The following is a 12,792-nucleotide window of genomic DNA, read 5'->3' as shown; positions in this document are numbered from 1 at the left end:
CTTCTGTCTCCATTTATTTGCCAGATCTAGATATTTCATAGAAGGCAATGCATACATTGGTCCTTCTGTACCTGTCTTATTTCATTTAGCATAATTGTTTTGAGGTTTATTCGTGTTGTACCATGTGCCATTATTTCCTCTGGATGAATAATATTCCATTGGGTATATATCCATATTTTGTTTATCCATTAATCTGTTGATGGATACTTGGATTGTTTCACCTTTGGCTATTATAAGTAATGCTTTCATGAACACCAATGTACAACTACCTGTTGAAGTCCCTGTTTTCCATTTTTTAAAGTATAAACCTAGGACTGGGATTGTTGGTTCATATGGCAATTCTGTTTAGATCTTTGGGGATCTGCCAAACTGTTTTCCATAGTGGCTGCATCACTTTCTATTCTCACCATCAATGCACAAGTGCTTCAATTTCTCCACATATCTATTCAAGTCCTTTGCTGATTTTTGATGGTTTATCATCTTGTTGTTGAGTTGTAGGAGTTCTTTATATGTTCTAGATATTAAGCCCTTGTCAGATATGTGATTTTCAAATATTTTCACCCATTTATAGGTTTTCTTTCAACGTTCTTGATACTGATAATGTTCATTGTTATGAAATCTGATCTACCTATTTTTCTTTCGTTGTTTGTGGGTTTGGGGTCCAAGAATCATTGCCAAATACAAGATCATGAAAATTTACTTCTATGCTTTCTTTTAAGAGTTTTATAAATTATGATTCATTTTGAGTTAACTTTTGTGTAGAATATCAGGTAGGGGTAAACCTCATTCTATTTTGTGTGAAAATTTAGTTGTTCAACACCATTTGCTAAAAAGCCTGTTCTTTCCTACACTGAATGGTTTTTGACACTCTTGTTCAAAAGTCAGTTGGCTATAAATGAATGAGTTTACTTCTGGACTCTCAGTTCTACTGCATAGGTTTGTATTTCTATCCATATGCTGATACCATAGTAATTAGTCACTGTAGCTTGAGTAATTCTGAAACCAGAGAGCATAAGTCCTCTGAATTTATACTTCTTTTTCAACATTGTTTGACTGTTTGGAGCCCCTCACAATTTCACATGAATCTGATTCAGCTTTTCTATTTCTGAAAAAAAAATGTTGGAATTTGATAGGGATTTCACTGAAATTATAGATTGCATTAAGTACTACTGAGTTATTGATAATATTACATCTTCCTACTTCATTAACATGGGATACCTCTCCATTTATTTAGGTCTTCCCTAATCCCCCCCCCTTTTTTTTTCTTTTCTCTTTAGAGAGGGAGAGAGAGAGAGAGAATCTTAAGCAGTCTCCGCGCCCAGCATGGACCATGACATGGGGCTCAACCTCACAACCCTAAGATCCTGACCTGAGCTGAAATCAAGAGACAGACACTTTAACTGACTGAGCTACTCAGGTGCCCCAACCTATCCTCATTTTTAAAAAATTATTTTGCCCTTTGGCTGTTCAGCTTGAGTCCTTTCCATTATTCTGTCTTCCAGATTACTGATATATTCTGACCCACTAATCTACTACTGATTCCCTCGAAGTGTTTTTTATTTCAATTATTGTATTATTCAGCTCTGGCTGCTTCTTTTTTTATTTTTTTCTTTTTTTTTTATAAATTTTTATTGATTTATGATAGTCACACAGAGAGAGAGAGAGAGAGGCAGAGACACAGGCAGAGGGAGAAGCAGGCTCCATGCTGGGAGCCCGATGTGGGATTCGATCCCGGGTCTCCAGGATCACGCCCTGGGCCAAAGGCAGGCGCCAAACCGCTGCGCCACCCAGGGATCCCCTTCTTTTTTTATTTTTTCTATCTCTTTGTTGAAAGTATCACTGAGTTCTTCCACTCTTCTCTCCAATCTCTATCTTTACTATCATTACTTTAAATTATTTATCAAGCATATTACTTATTTCCATTTAATTTTGTTCTTTTTCTGAGGTTTGTTTCTTGTTTTTTCTTTTAGAGCATCTATTTCTGTCTCCCTATTTTTGCTTGACTTGTGTTTGTCTTTATAGATTTGGCAGAAGAGCTACTTCTCCTCAACTTGAAGGAATAACCTTGTGTGTGGTTGTCCCCAGTGTAGATTGTCACCAGATGCCTGGTGACTTTTGCTGGCTACCTGGACCTGTGGCTGGTGTGGGCTGAGGGTCCTGGGATTTTCCACATAGCAAGCACCCTTTCAAAACAGCTAAAGCTGAAGTAGATGCAACATGGGGTTCTATGTGTTGAGGGCACCCTAGTAGGACAGCTGAAGCTGAAATGGGTACAAACCAGGGTGTCTTGAGCATGCTGTGCAGGGAGTGTCTTGACAGGGTGGCTGGAGTTGATGTGGTATGTGGGCCAGGTTATCCCATGGCTCTTCACACAGAGGGCAACCTGGCAGGAGAGCTGAAGCTTAATTGGGTGCAAACCAGGGAGTCTGAAGGTGCTCAGTGCAGGGAACGCCTGGCCAGGTGACTGGAGCTGAGAACAGTGTGGGTGGGAGTGTTCTGGGGCACTCCATACAAGAGGGACCCTGGCAGGATGGCTGAAACTGATGCAAGCATGGGCCTGGGATTCCCTGGGCACTGCATGCAGGGGGCACCCCAGCAGGGCAGCTGAATCTGAAACATACATCAGCTGACAGATTCTAGAGTGCTCTGCACCAGGGATATCCTAGCAAGCCAACTGAAGCCAAGGTGGTATGGGCCTGGAGTGTTCTGGGGCACTTTGCTCCTGTGTTCCCTTGGCACAAAGGCTGGGGTTATAGTGAGCACTAACCAGGAGCGTCCCAGTGTGCACTGCCCTGTGGCCACCTTGGTGGGATTCTTGGGGCTGATGTGGGCTATGGACCCAGGTCTCACTGAGATAGCATGTCAGTTAGTGTGCCCAGACTGTACTCTCTGCTAAGGTGGAAGGGGAAGTGTGGACAGTGGAGACCATTCTAGCAGCTCCCCTCCGCTGTGTTTGGCAAAGTTCTAGGGCTGGCTCTTTGATACGCTAGTTGTTTTCTTAAACCATGGCTTTTCAAAGAGAAAAGAAGGAAAAAATAAATGAAAGTAAGAAATAAAGGAGGGAGGGAGGGTGAAAAGAATAAAAGGAGAAAGAAAACAAAAAACAAAAAACCTGCAGCTCATTTTCTTTACCCTAGCTCCATCAGCTCATTTTCTGTACCCCAACTCCACCCCAGCATGGGCCTGTGGACCCAGGGCTTTCTGAGGCAGCAAGCCAGCAAGTCAGTGATGGCATCCAGACCCTGCACTGGTCTGGGCTTTTAAGGTGGATGGGCAGCACTAAACCATGTCACTCTCCAGTCCCTCTGACCTGGAAAGTGTTCCTGGAGCTCCTCCTCCATTTAGCTGGTGAAAGTCTACTGCTGTCTCTCTCTCTCTTTTTTTTTTTTATGCTAGCTGCTCTTTTATTTTTTAAATTATTTTTTCAAGTTTTTCTTTAAATTCCAGTTGGTTACCATACAGCATAATATTAGTTGCCTTTTTTTTCCTTCTGTGCTGGAGGATAGAGAAAGCTCTTCCCTGTCCTTCAGCACTATTCTTTCTGTCAGTGTGGGGCTGGAGGTTCCCTTTGTTACCATGTCTCTATCTCTCTTGTTCTCTGCTGCTTTCTCTGTCTTCTTCAGTGGCCTTCAGTTCTTCAGGAGAAATTGTTCTGTATATAGGTGCACTTTGGTGTGTTCCAAGGGGGTGAATTCAAGGTCTTCCTATGTCACCATCCTGGACCAGAACCCCCCCCCAACCCTTTTATAAACTTTAGACTGTTGTTTAATGCCCTTTTGTTTCAACTTGAAGAAATCCCTTCTTGTTAGGCAATTCTAGTGGTGATGACGAATTCCCTCAGTTTTTGTTTACAAAAGTCTTTATTTCTCTCTCATTCTTTTTTTCCCAGGTTTTATTTGTTTTATCTCTCATTCATTCATTCATTTATTCATTTTTAACTTTTTTAATTCCAATATATTTGTGTCAGTTATAGAGTGTTATGTTAGCTTCAGGTGTACAATAGAGTCATTCACCAATTCTATACATTAGTCAGTGCTCATCATAACAAGTGTAGTCCTTCATCCCCATCACCTATTTCATCCATCCCTGCACCCATCCCCCATTCTGGTAACCATCAGTTTGTTCTCTACCAATAAGAGTGTGATTTTTGGTTTATCTCTTTTTTTTCCCCTTTGTTCATTTGTTTTGTTTCCTAAATTCTACATTTGAGTGAAATCATATGTTATAAAGAGACAATTTTGCCAGAGAAACTCTTCTTGGTTGGCAGGTTTTTCTTTCAATATCTTGAATACATCATCCCACTCTTTTCTGGACTGTGGGGTTTCTGAGAAATCTACTAAAAGTGTTCTGGGAGCTCCTTTGTATTTGACAAATGACTTTCTTCTTGCTGTTTTACAAATTCTCTCTTTAAGTTTTGATTATTTGATTATTTGGTTCTACAGGACTTGGCATAGACCCTTTTGGGTTCTACCTATTTGGGAACTGTATGGCTTCACAAATCGAGATGTCCATTTCTCAACCAAGATTTGGGGAGTTCTCAGATATTTCTTTAAATAAGCTTTCTGCTCTTTTCTTTCTCTTTCTTTCTTTTTCTTCTTCTTTTTCTTCTTTTTCCTCTCCTTCTCCTTCTCCTTCTTCTTTCTTCTTCTTTTAGGACACCCATAATACATACATTATCTCACTGGATTTTGTCCCATAAGTCTCATATGCTTTCTGAACTTTTTCAATTTTGTTTTCTTTCTGTTCCTCTAACTGGATAATTTCACAATACCTCTCCTGGAGTTCACTTATTTTTTGTTCTGTGTGATCAAGTCTGATGTTGAAGCTCTCTATTGAATTTTCAGTTCAGTTACTGTATTCTTCAGTTCCAGGATTTCTATTTGGTTCTTTTTTCATGTTTTTTTTTTTTTTGTTTCTTTATTACACTTCTCCTTTTGTCCATGTACTGTTTTTCCTGGTTTCATTTAGTTGTCCATCTGTGCTTTTTTGTATTTCACTGAGCTTCTTTAAGATAATTATTTTGAATTCTTTCTCAAGAAGTTGATGGATCTCCATTTCTTCAGGGGCAGTTACTGGGGCTTTATTAGTTTCCTTTGGCAGTGTCATGTTTGCCTGATTCTTCATGATCTTATAGCCTTGCATTGGTGTCTCTGCATTTGAAGGAGCAGACACTTCTTGACTCTATAGACTGGTTTTGGCAGGAAAAGACCTTCTCCTCCTGAGTCTCCAGACTGATGGGACTGCCTCTGGGATCATGGTTGGGTGAGGCTGGAGCTGGGCCATGTGGCCACTGTGGGGTCCAAGGTCAGGCCCAGTTAGTGGACCTTCTACTGGTGGTATGGGCTGGTGTGGCTCCTGCAAGGTCTCTGGACTGGCAATATCCCTGAACCTTGGTGTACAGGGTCACAGGGCTGCTTCAAGGTTTACAGTAAGGCCTGGATCAGTGGGTCTATAATCAGGGTCACCAATGAGAATGGCAGTTCCTGGATCCTTTGATGAATGGGGCTTGTGGCAGGGTCACAGAAAAGTTTGGGTTGGAACTGGATCTGTAGGAGGCAGGCTCCTTTCAGGTCCACAGCCAAGACTATGATCAGTGGGCCTGCTACTAGAATGTAGGTCTGCTTTCTTAAGGCTGCCTTTCTCAAATCTGGCCTCCACCAAGCTTTTGAAACCTCTGATCTAAATCCCCAGATTCCCACAGAGGCATTTTTGTCTGTGGATGACTGCTAAATCATTGTTTCTATATGGGGATAAGGCTGCGGATCTCCTATTCTGTCCTCATGCTGACATGTTACCCATATTTTTCTCTTTAATGTAGGTATTTATAGCTATAAGTTTCCCACTGAGCATTGTCTTTACTATATCCCATATGTTTTGCCGTGTTGAATTTTTTAAATTAAATTTATCTCTGAGTGTTTTCTAATTCCCTTTGTGATTTCTTTGATCCATTGGTTGTCTGTAAGTGTGCTGTTTAATTTCCATGCATTTGTAAATTTTCCAGTTTTGCTTCTCCTATTGATTTCTAGTTTCACTCTATTGTAATCAGAGAAAATATTTTGTATAATTTTGATCTTTTGAAATCCATTGATTCCTTGTTTTGAGCCTTAATAATGCAGTCGGGTCTAAAAATGCCATGTACACCTGAAAAATGTGTGTCTTCTGCTGTTGTCGGGTAAAGGGTTCTGCACATGTCTGTTAACCCTGCTAGTTTATGTTCAAGTCCTCTATCTCCTTACTGTTCTTCTGCTTAGATGTTTACTCCATTATTAAAACCGAGAAACTGGAGGGTATTATGCTGAGTGAAATAAATCAATCAGAGAAGGACAATCATCATATGGTTTCACTCATACGTGGAATATAAGAAATAGTGAAAGGGACTATAAGGGAAAGGAGGGGAACTGAGCGGGAAAACTTAGAGAGGAAGACAAACCATAAGAAACTCCTAACTCCGAGAAACAAAGAGTTGCAGAAGGGGAGGTGGGTGGGGGGTTGTGGTAACTGGGTGATGGGCGTTGAGGAGGGCACTTGATGGGATGAGCACTGGGTGTTATACTATATATTGGCGAATTGAATTTAAATTTTAAAAATTTTTAATAAAATAAAAATATAGGTACACAAATATAGGGCATGGAAAGTAAAATCCTTTGGTATTTCTCTCTTTCTATGACAACTGGTATTAAAGTTATAATGCAGTTCTTGTTTTTTGTCTGTGCATTTTTTAGTACATGTTATGTATTAATTATTCTTTTTAAAAAGATGTCACAATATACATAATATTCAATCTGCTTTGTTTAATTAAAATTAGAATACACAAAAAAAAATAAAACTGAGGCATTGAAGTTTTCAACTACTACTAGAGAATTAATTTACCCTCCAATTATGCCAATGATCGTTACATATATGGGGGGGTTCTTTGATGCATATATGGTTATAATTGTTATAGCTTGATGAACTGACCCTTGTATCAGTATATAATGTCCTTGTCTCTTGCAACAACTTTTGATTAGTCTATCTTGTCTATTATTATAACCAACCAAGTTCTCTTCTGATTACTATTTTTTAAGGAATATCTCTTTGCATCCTTTCACTCTGAATCTATATGTGTAGATCTAAAATGAGTCTCTTGTACAAAGCATATGGTTGCACCATGTTTTATTGTGTCTGGATCATGTTTTGTTTTTCCATTGTGCTAATCTGCCTTTTGTTAGGATTTTATCTATTCTTATTTAAATTAGTTTTTTATAAGGAACTACTTCCGCCATTTTGCTGGGGGTTTTGTATGTCTTACACCCTTTCCATCATTCATTTCTTCCATTGCTGCCTTCATTTACATTTGGCTGATTTTTTGTTATGAACCACTTTGAGGCTCTTCTTGTTTCCTTTTGTGTATATTGTGAGATATGCTCTTTGTGGTTACCATGGTGATGACATTTAATATTCCAAATTTAAAACAATATGGTTTGAATTGATGCCAACATCAATAGCATTCTAGATGATTTTTTGAAATGTGTAAAATATATGAGACTAAAGAAACTACACATAAGCCCTATAATCTAGTTGATAAAGTTGTTTCCCAAGGAGGATACAGGTTAACAATTTTGATGCTGATGCACATGTATACTAAAATTGAGCAAATGACTATGTGGATGGTGCTTGGTGGAACACAGGTTTTTCACTTTTGGAGAAGGAATTCACAGATAAGCAAGGGAAGGAGGCTAGAATGGACATTATAGTAATGAATTAGAATTGGAAACATCAGCATCAACTCGTGTATATTAATATACACACAGATGGTTCCATGTAGAAATATTTATACACATGTTTATATACATGGGATAGAATACACACATGCATTTCCTTGTTCTGTCAGCTAAGAGGACTTAGAAACAATGGCACTCCAGATCAAAGAGCAGACTTAGTGCCTATAAATTATTTAATTTTTTGCTTTTCTGTTATAGCATACAAAATCTGTACATAATTAATGTTTACAACTAGAATTTGGAAATAAGTATATACCTGTTAAATCATCACTACAACCTATGCCATATAGATTAACTGCCAAAGGTTTCTTTCATTATCTTATATATTACTTTTTATAAGAACACTTAACAATTGGGGCAGCCCGGTGGCTCAGCAGTTTAGCACCGCCTTTGGCCCAGGGCGTGATCCCACATCCAGGATGTGTAATTATTTACACAAGATGTGTAATTATTTACACACTCGACCCAGGATCGAGTCCCACATCCAGCTCCCTGCGTGGAGCCTGCTTCTCCCTCTGCCTGTGTTTCTGCCTCTCTCTCTCTGTGTCTCTCATAAATAAATAAATAAAATATATTTTTAAAAAAAGAACTCTTAACAACAAAAACATAGATGAGAGGAAGTAAAAGGTAGAGTTTTTGTATGTGAATGAACTTAAGGTGTTATAAGTATAAAATAAACTGTTATATCTATATTTTTGTAACCCCCAAAGTAGCCACAAACAAAAAGCTACATTAGATTCACAAAGGATAGAGAAGGGAATCAAAGTATACCACTAAGGAATATGATCAATTCACAAAGGAAGACAGCAAAAGAGAAAGAAAGGAATAAGGAATAACAAAACAGCCAGAAAATAATTAATAAGATGGAATTAGTAAGTTTTACCCATCAATAATTACTCTAAATACAAATGAATTGAATTCTCGAATTAAAAAAAAACAAGAGACAGGGGCACCTGATTGGTTCAGTCACTTAAGTGTCTGCCTTCAGCTCAGGTCATGATCCCAGGATCCTGGGATCAAGCCCCTCATATGGCTCTCTGCTCATGGGGATTCTACTTCTCCCTCTTCCTCTGCCTACTGCCCACCCCCACTTGTGCTCTCTCTTTCTGTTAAATAAATAAATAAAATCTTTAAAAAAAAGAAGATACACAGAATGTTATTATATTAATTATAAAGGGCTCATCGCCAACAAGAAATATCAATCATAAATAAACATGTACCTAACATAAGAGCACCTAAATATATTAAGCAAATACTAACAGATCTGAAGGGAGAAACAGACAAAAACACAAAACTAGTAACCTCGTTTTCAACAATTAAAAAATCGAGACTGTAGTCAATAAGGGAACACTGGACTTGAACTGTACTTTAGAAAAAAATGACTACAATAAATACACATAGAACATTCATCCAACAACAGAATACACATTTTCCTCAAGTGCACATGGAAACTCTCAAGACAGTTAGGTCAAGAAAATACCTTAGCAAATTTAAGAAGATTGAAATTATATCAAGTGTCTTTTGTAACCACAATGGAATGAAACTAGAAATAATTACAAAAAAAAAAAAAAGAGGGAAAATTCACAAATTTATGGAAATTAAACAACTGGAAAGCCAATGAGTCAAAGAAGAAATCAAGAGAAAAATAAACAAAATCTTGAAACAAATAAAAATGGTAACACAACATACCAAAACCTATTAAATAAATAAAAGCTATATATGGCAACTCCATAGCTAACATTATACTCAATAGCAAAAGGCTGAAAGATTCTCCTTTAAGTTCAGGACGAGGGTACCCACTTGCACCACTCCTATTCAACATAGCACTGGAAGTCCCAGCCTGAGCAATTAGGCAAGAAAAAAAAATCAATAAAAGATATAAAATTGGAAATGTAGAATTGTCTGTTTGCAGATGATATGATCTTATAGAGTGAAAATCCTTAATACTCAACAAAAAAAAATTGTTAAAACGAATCTAAAAATTCAGTAATATGGTCAACTAATATTTGATAAAGGAGGCAGTAATACAAAATGGGATAATATATTCTCTTCAATAGTGATACTGGGTAAACTGGATAATTACATGCACAAGAAAGAAATTCAACCCCTATCTATACCACTTACAAAAATTAACTCAAAATGGATTAAAGACCTAAGCATTAGACTTGAAATCATAAAACTCTTAGTGGGGGAAAAACAACAGGGAAAAAGCTCTTGACATTGACTGGTCTTGGCAACAAATTTTTGGATATAATAACCATTCAAACGGTTATAAGTTTATTAGTTCCATTTCCCTGATGGTCAGCAATATTAAGCACCTTTTCATTAGGCACCTGTTGCCTATTTCCATGTCTTCTTTGGAGAAATAGCTGTTGAGTTCCTTTGCCCATTTTTTTAAATCAAGTTATTTGTTTTGTTTTTGTTTTTGCTCTTGATTGTAGTGGTTTCCTAGATATTCTGGATATTAACCCTTTATCAAATATATGGATTGCAGGGATCCCTGGGTGGCGCAGCGGTTTGGCGCCTGCATTTGGCCCAGGGCCGATCCTGGAGACCCGGGATCGAATCCCACATCGGGCTCCCGGTGCATGGAGCCTGCTTCTCCCTCTGCCTGTGTCTCTGCCTCTCTCTCTCTCTCTCCCTCTGTGACTATCATGAATAAATAAATAAAATCTTTAAAAAATAGGGATCCCTGGGTGGCGCAGCGGTTTGGCGCCTGCCTTTGGCCCAGGGCGCGATCCTGGAGACCCGGGATCGAATCCCACATCGGGCTCCCGGTGCATGGAGCCTGCTTCTCCCTCTGCCTGTGTCTCTGCCTCTCTCTCAATCTGTGACTATCATAAATAAATAAAAATTTAAAAAAAAAAAAAGAAAAAAAAAAAATAAAAATTAAAAAAAAAAAAAACAAAAAAACAAATATATGGATTGCAGATATTTTTCCCATTCTGTAGATTTTCTTTTTACTTTACTGATTGCTTCCATTGTTATTCAGAAGCTTTTTAGTTTGGTGTAGTCTCAACAGTCTATTTTTGCTTTCATTGCCTGTGCTTTTGGTGCCAATACCATTGTTCAGAAGCTTTTTATCTATGTTTAGCTGTAAGGCTCAGTCCTCTGTCAAATTTTGTACTCTCTTATCGTGTCAAGCACTTCCCCTCCACACACACACACACACACACACACACACACACACACACCTACTACCCTATGCACATATAAACTCATCAACCAGCATTTTATGGTGAATCATCAAAAAGGACTCAGTCAAAAGTTTGGTCAATATCAACTTTATTTTTTAAAGTTTTTATTTATTTATTCATGAGAGACACAGAGAGAGAGGCAGAGACAAAGGCAGAGGCAGAAGGAGGCTCCCTGCAAGGAGCCCGATGCAGGACTCGACTCCAGAATCCTGGGATCAGGCCCTGAGCCAAAGGCAGATACTCAACCACGGAGCCATCCAGGTGTCCCCAATATCAACACTTTGACCTTGTAATATTTTATGAATTACATTTAAAGCTCTCAATATCCAGCTGAAATATTAGATGAAGTTAGGCTAATAAATAATAAGGGATACTCTAAGTCTCCCATTTCCTCCTTTGGAGACCTAAGTGTGTGCTTGCCATGGTTGTCTGCCTACTTCAGGATGGGCATTGTCAGGCACAGGATACCCCAAACTTCTCACAGTACAAATTATGACACCTGAGGTCTTTACATTACTTTATATGCTTGCAAAAATTTACCTCTAAAAAACCTCACTACCCACCTCCGCCTTTTTTTTTTTTTACAAAATCAGCCATATTTAGCCACAATTATTTCTTCATGTAACTTCAATACCACCTCATTATGTACCCAGGTTTTACACAAATGTCTACTAATTACAGTGGGGAAACCACAGTATGATGATCAGTCTGAAAACTAACAAGCACTTAACTCACTGGGTCCATAGGGACTTAACACAGAAGCCCTGGTGAAGGCTTTCAATGTTATTCTCTATATCTGTGTCTTTAAACAAGCTGAACCCCCTGTCCTGGAGTATCTTTCTCTCCCTGCCCATAGGTAACTCCTTATCTCTCTAAATGAAGTATTATGGTACCTCCTGATAAATACTGTTCTGAAATGTCCACAGGTCTTATGGAGATGTCATTTCTGTGTCCTGTACAGAGATATGTGTGGCACTAAAGTGGCATTTTAATCATACAGACTAATTTTCCACTTCCATCTCTAGCTCCATGGGAACCAAGGAAACCCACAACAGTATAAATTGCATATTGGAACTCAATAAAGACTTCTTCATGGGGGATCCCTGGGTGGCTTAGTGGTTTAACGCCTGCCTTCAGCCCGGGGCATGGTCCTGGAGTTCTGGGATCGAGTCCCACATCGGGCTTCCTGCCTGGAGCTTGCTTCTTCCTCTGCCTGTGTCTCTGCCTCTCTCTCTGTCTCTCATGAATAAACAAAATCTTAAAAAAAAAAAAAACTTCTTCATGAAAGACTTAATCATAAGCTATGAAAACACCATAGAATAAGGGCAGCAGTGATCTGGTCTGCTGTCTCTGTCTGAGCACTCACCTGTCTGAGAGATGACCACCTATGAGTCCTCCCACCAGCATTCCAGTCATGAATAGGAATTGAACAACTGATTTCTGTGACTGATAACTACATACTAGGTCCCACTGGAAGAGAAGAAAACCAGCACAGAGGAATTTTACAGCAGCTTAAAATCCTTCAGTGTCACATACTGTAAAAGCCATCAGTGGACAGCCTCCCCTTTCCTACATTTACTTACCTTTATCACTCAAGTCTCAATTTAAGCATGACTTTCTTTAGAAATCCTCAACTAAATCTTCTAGGTTATTTTAGGGCCAATCTTATATTCACTTAGCACTTCATACCTCAGTGGTTCTCAATCTTTGCCACACACTAAAAACACTGAAGAGATTTTCTAAAATACTGATGCCTGCATTTCCTACCTGGATCAAAACACCTGATTTTCTTCTCTGAGAAGTAGTCAGGGCATGGAGATTTTTCTTTTTAATTA

At 38.6% G+C, this 12,792-nt stretch overlaps 1 protein-coding gene across 4 annotated transcripts in view; it reads right to left on the bottom strand.

Annotated features, from left to right (window-relative positions):
- Window positions 1–12,792, bottom strand: part of LOC144292192 (solute carrier family 22 member 10-like) — a 32,156-nt gene that overhangs the window by 17,210 nt on the left and 2,154 nt on the right. For all 4 annotated transcript variants that reach the window (XM_077862079.1, XM_077862077.1, XM_077862078.1 and 1 more), the window contains exon 3: window positions 12,324–12,427. In XM_077862079.1, the coding sequence (XP_077718205.1) occupies window positions 12,324–12,427 (104 nt within the window). The remainder of the gene's footprint in view (window positions 1–12,323; window positions 12,428–12,792) is intronic.

This window comes from Canis aureus, chromosome 21 (assembly GCF_053574225.1).
Source record: "Canis aureus isolate CA01 chromosome 21, VMU_Caureus_v.1.0, whole genome shotgun sequence".
In the NCBI taxonomy this organism is placed as follows: Eukaryota; Metazoa; Chordata; class Mammalia; order Carnivora; family Canidae; genus Canis; species Canis aureus.
The sequence above is the reverse complement of the archived record's forward strand: the minus strand, read 5'-3'. Positions and strand labels throughout refer to the sequence as shown.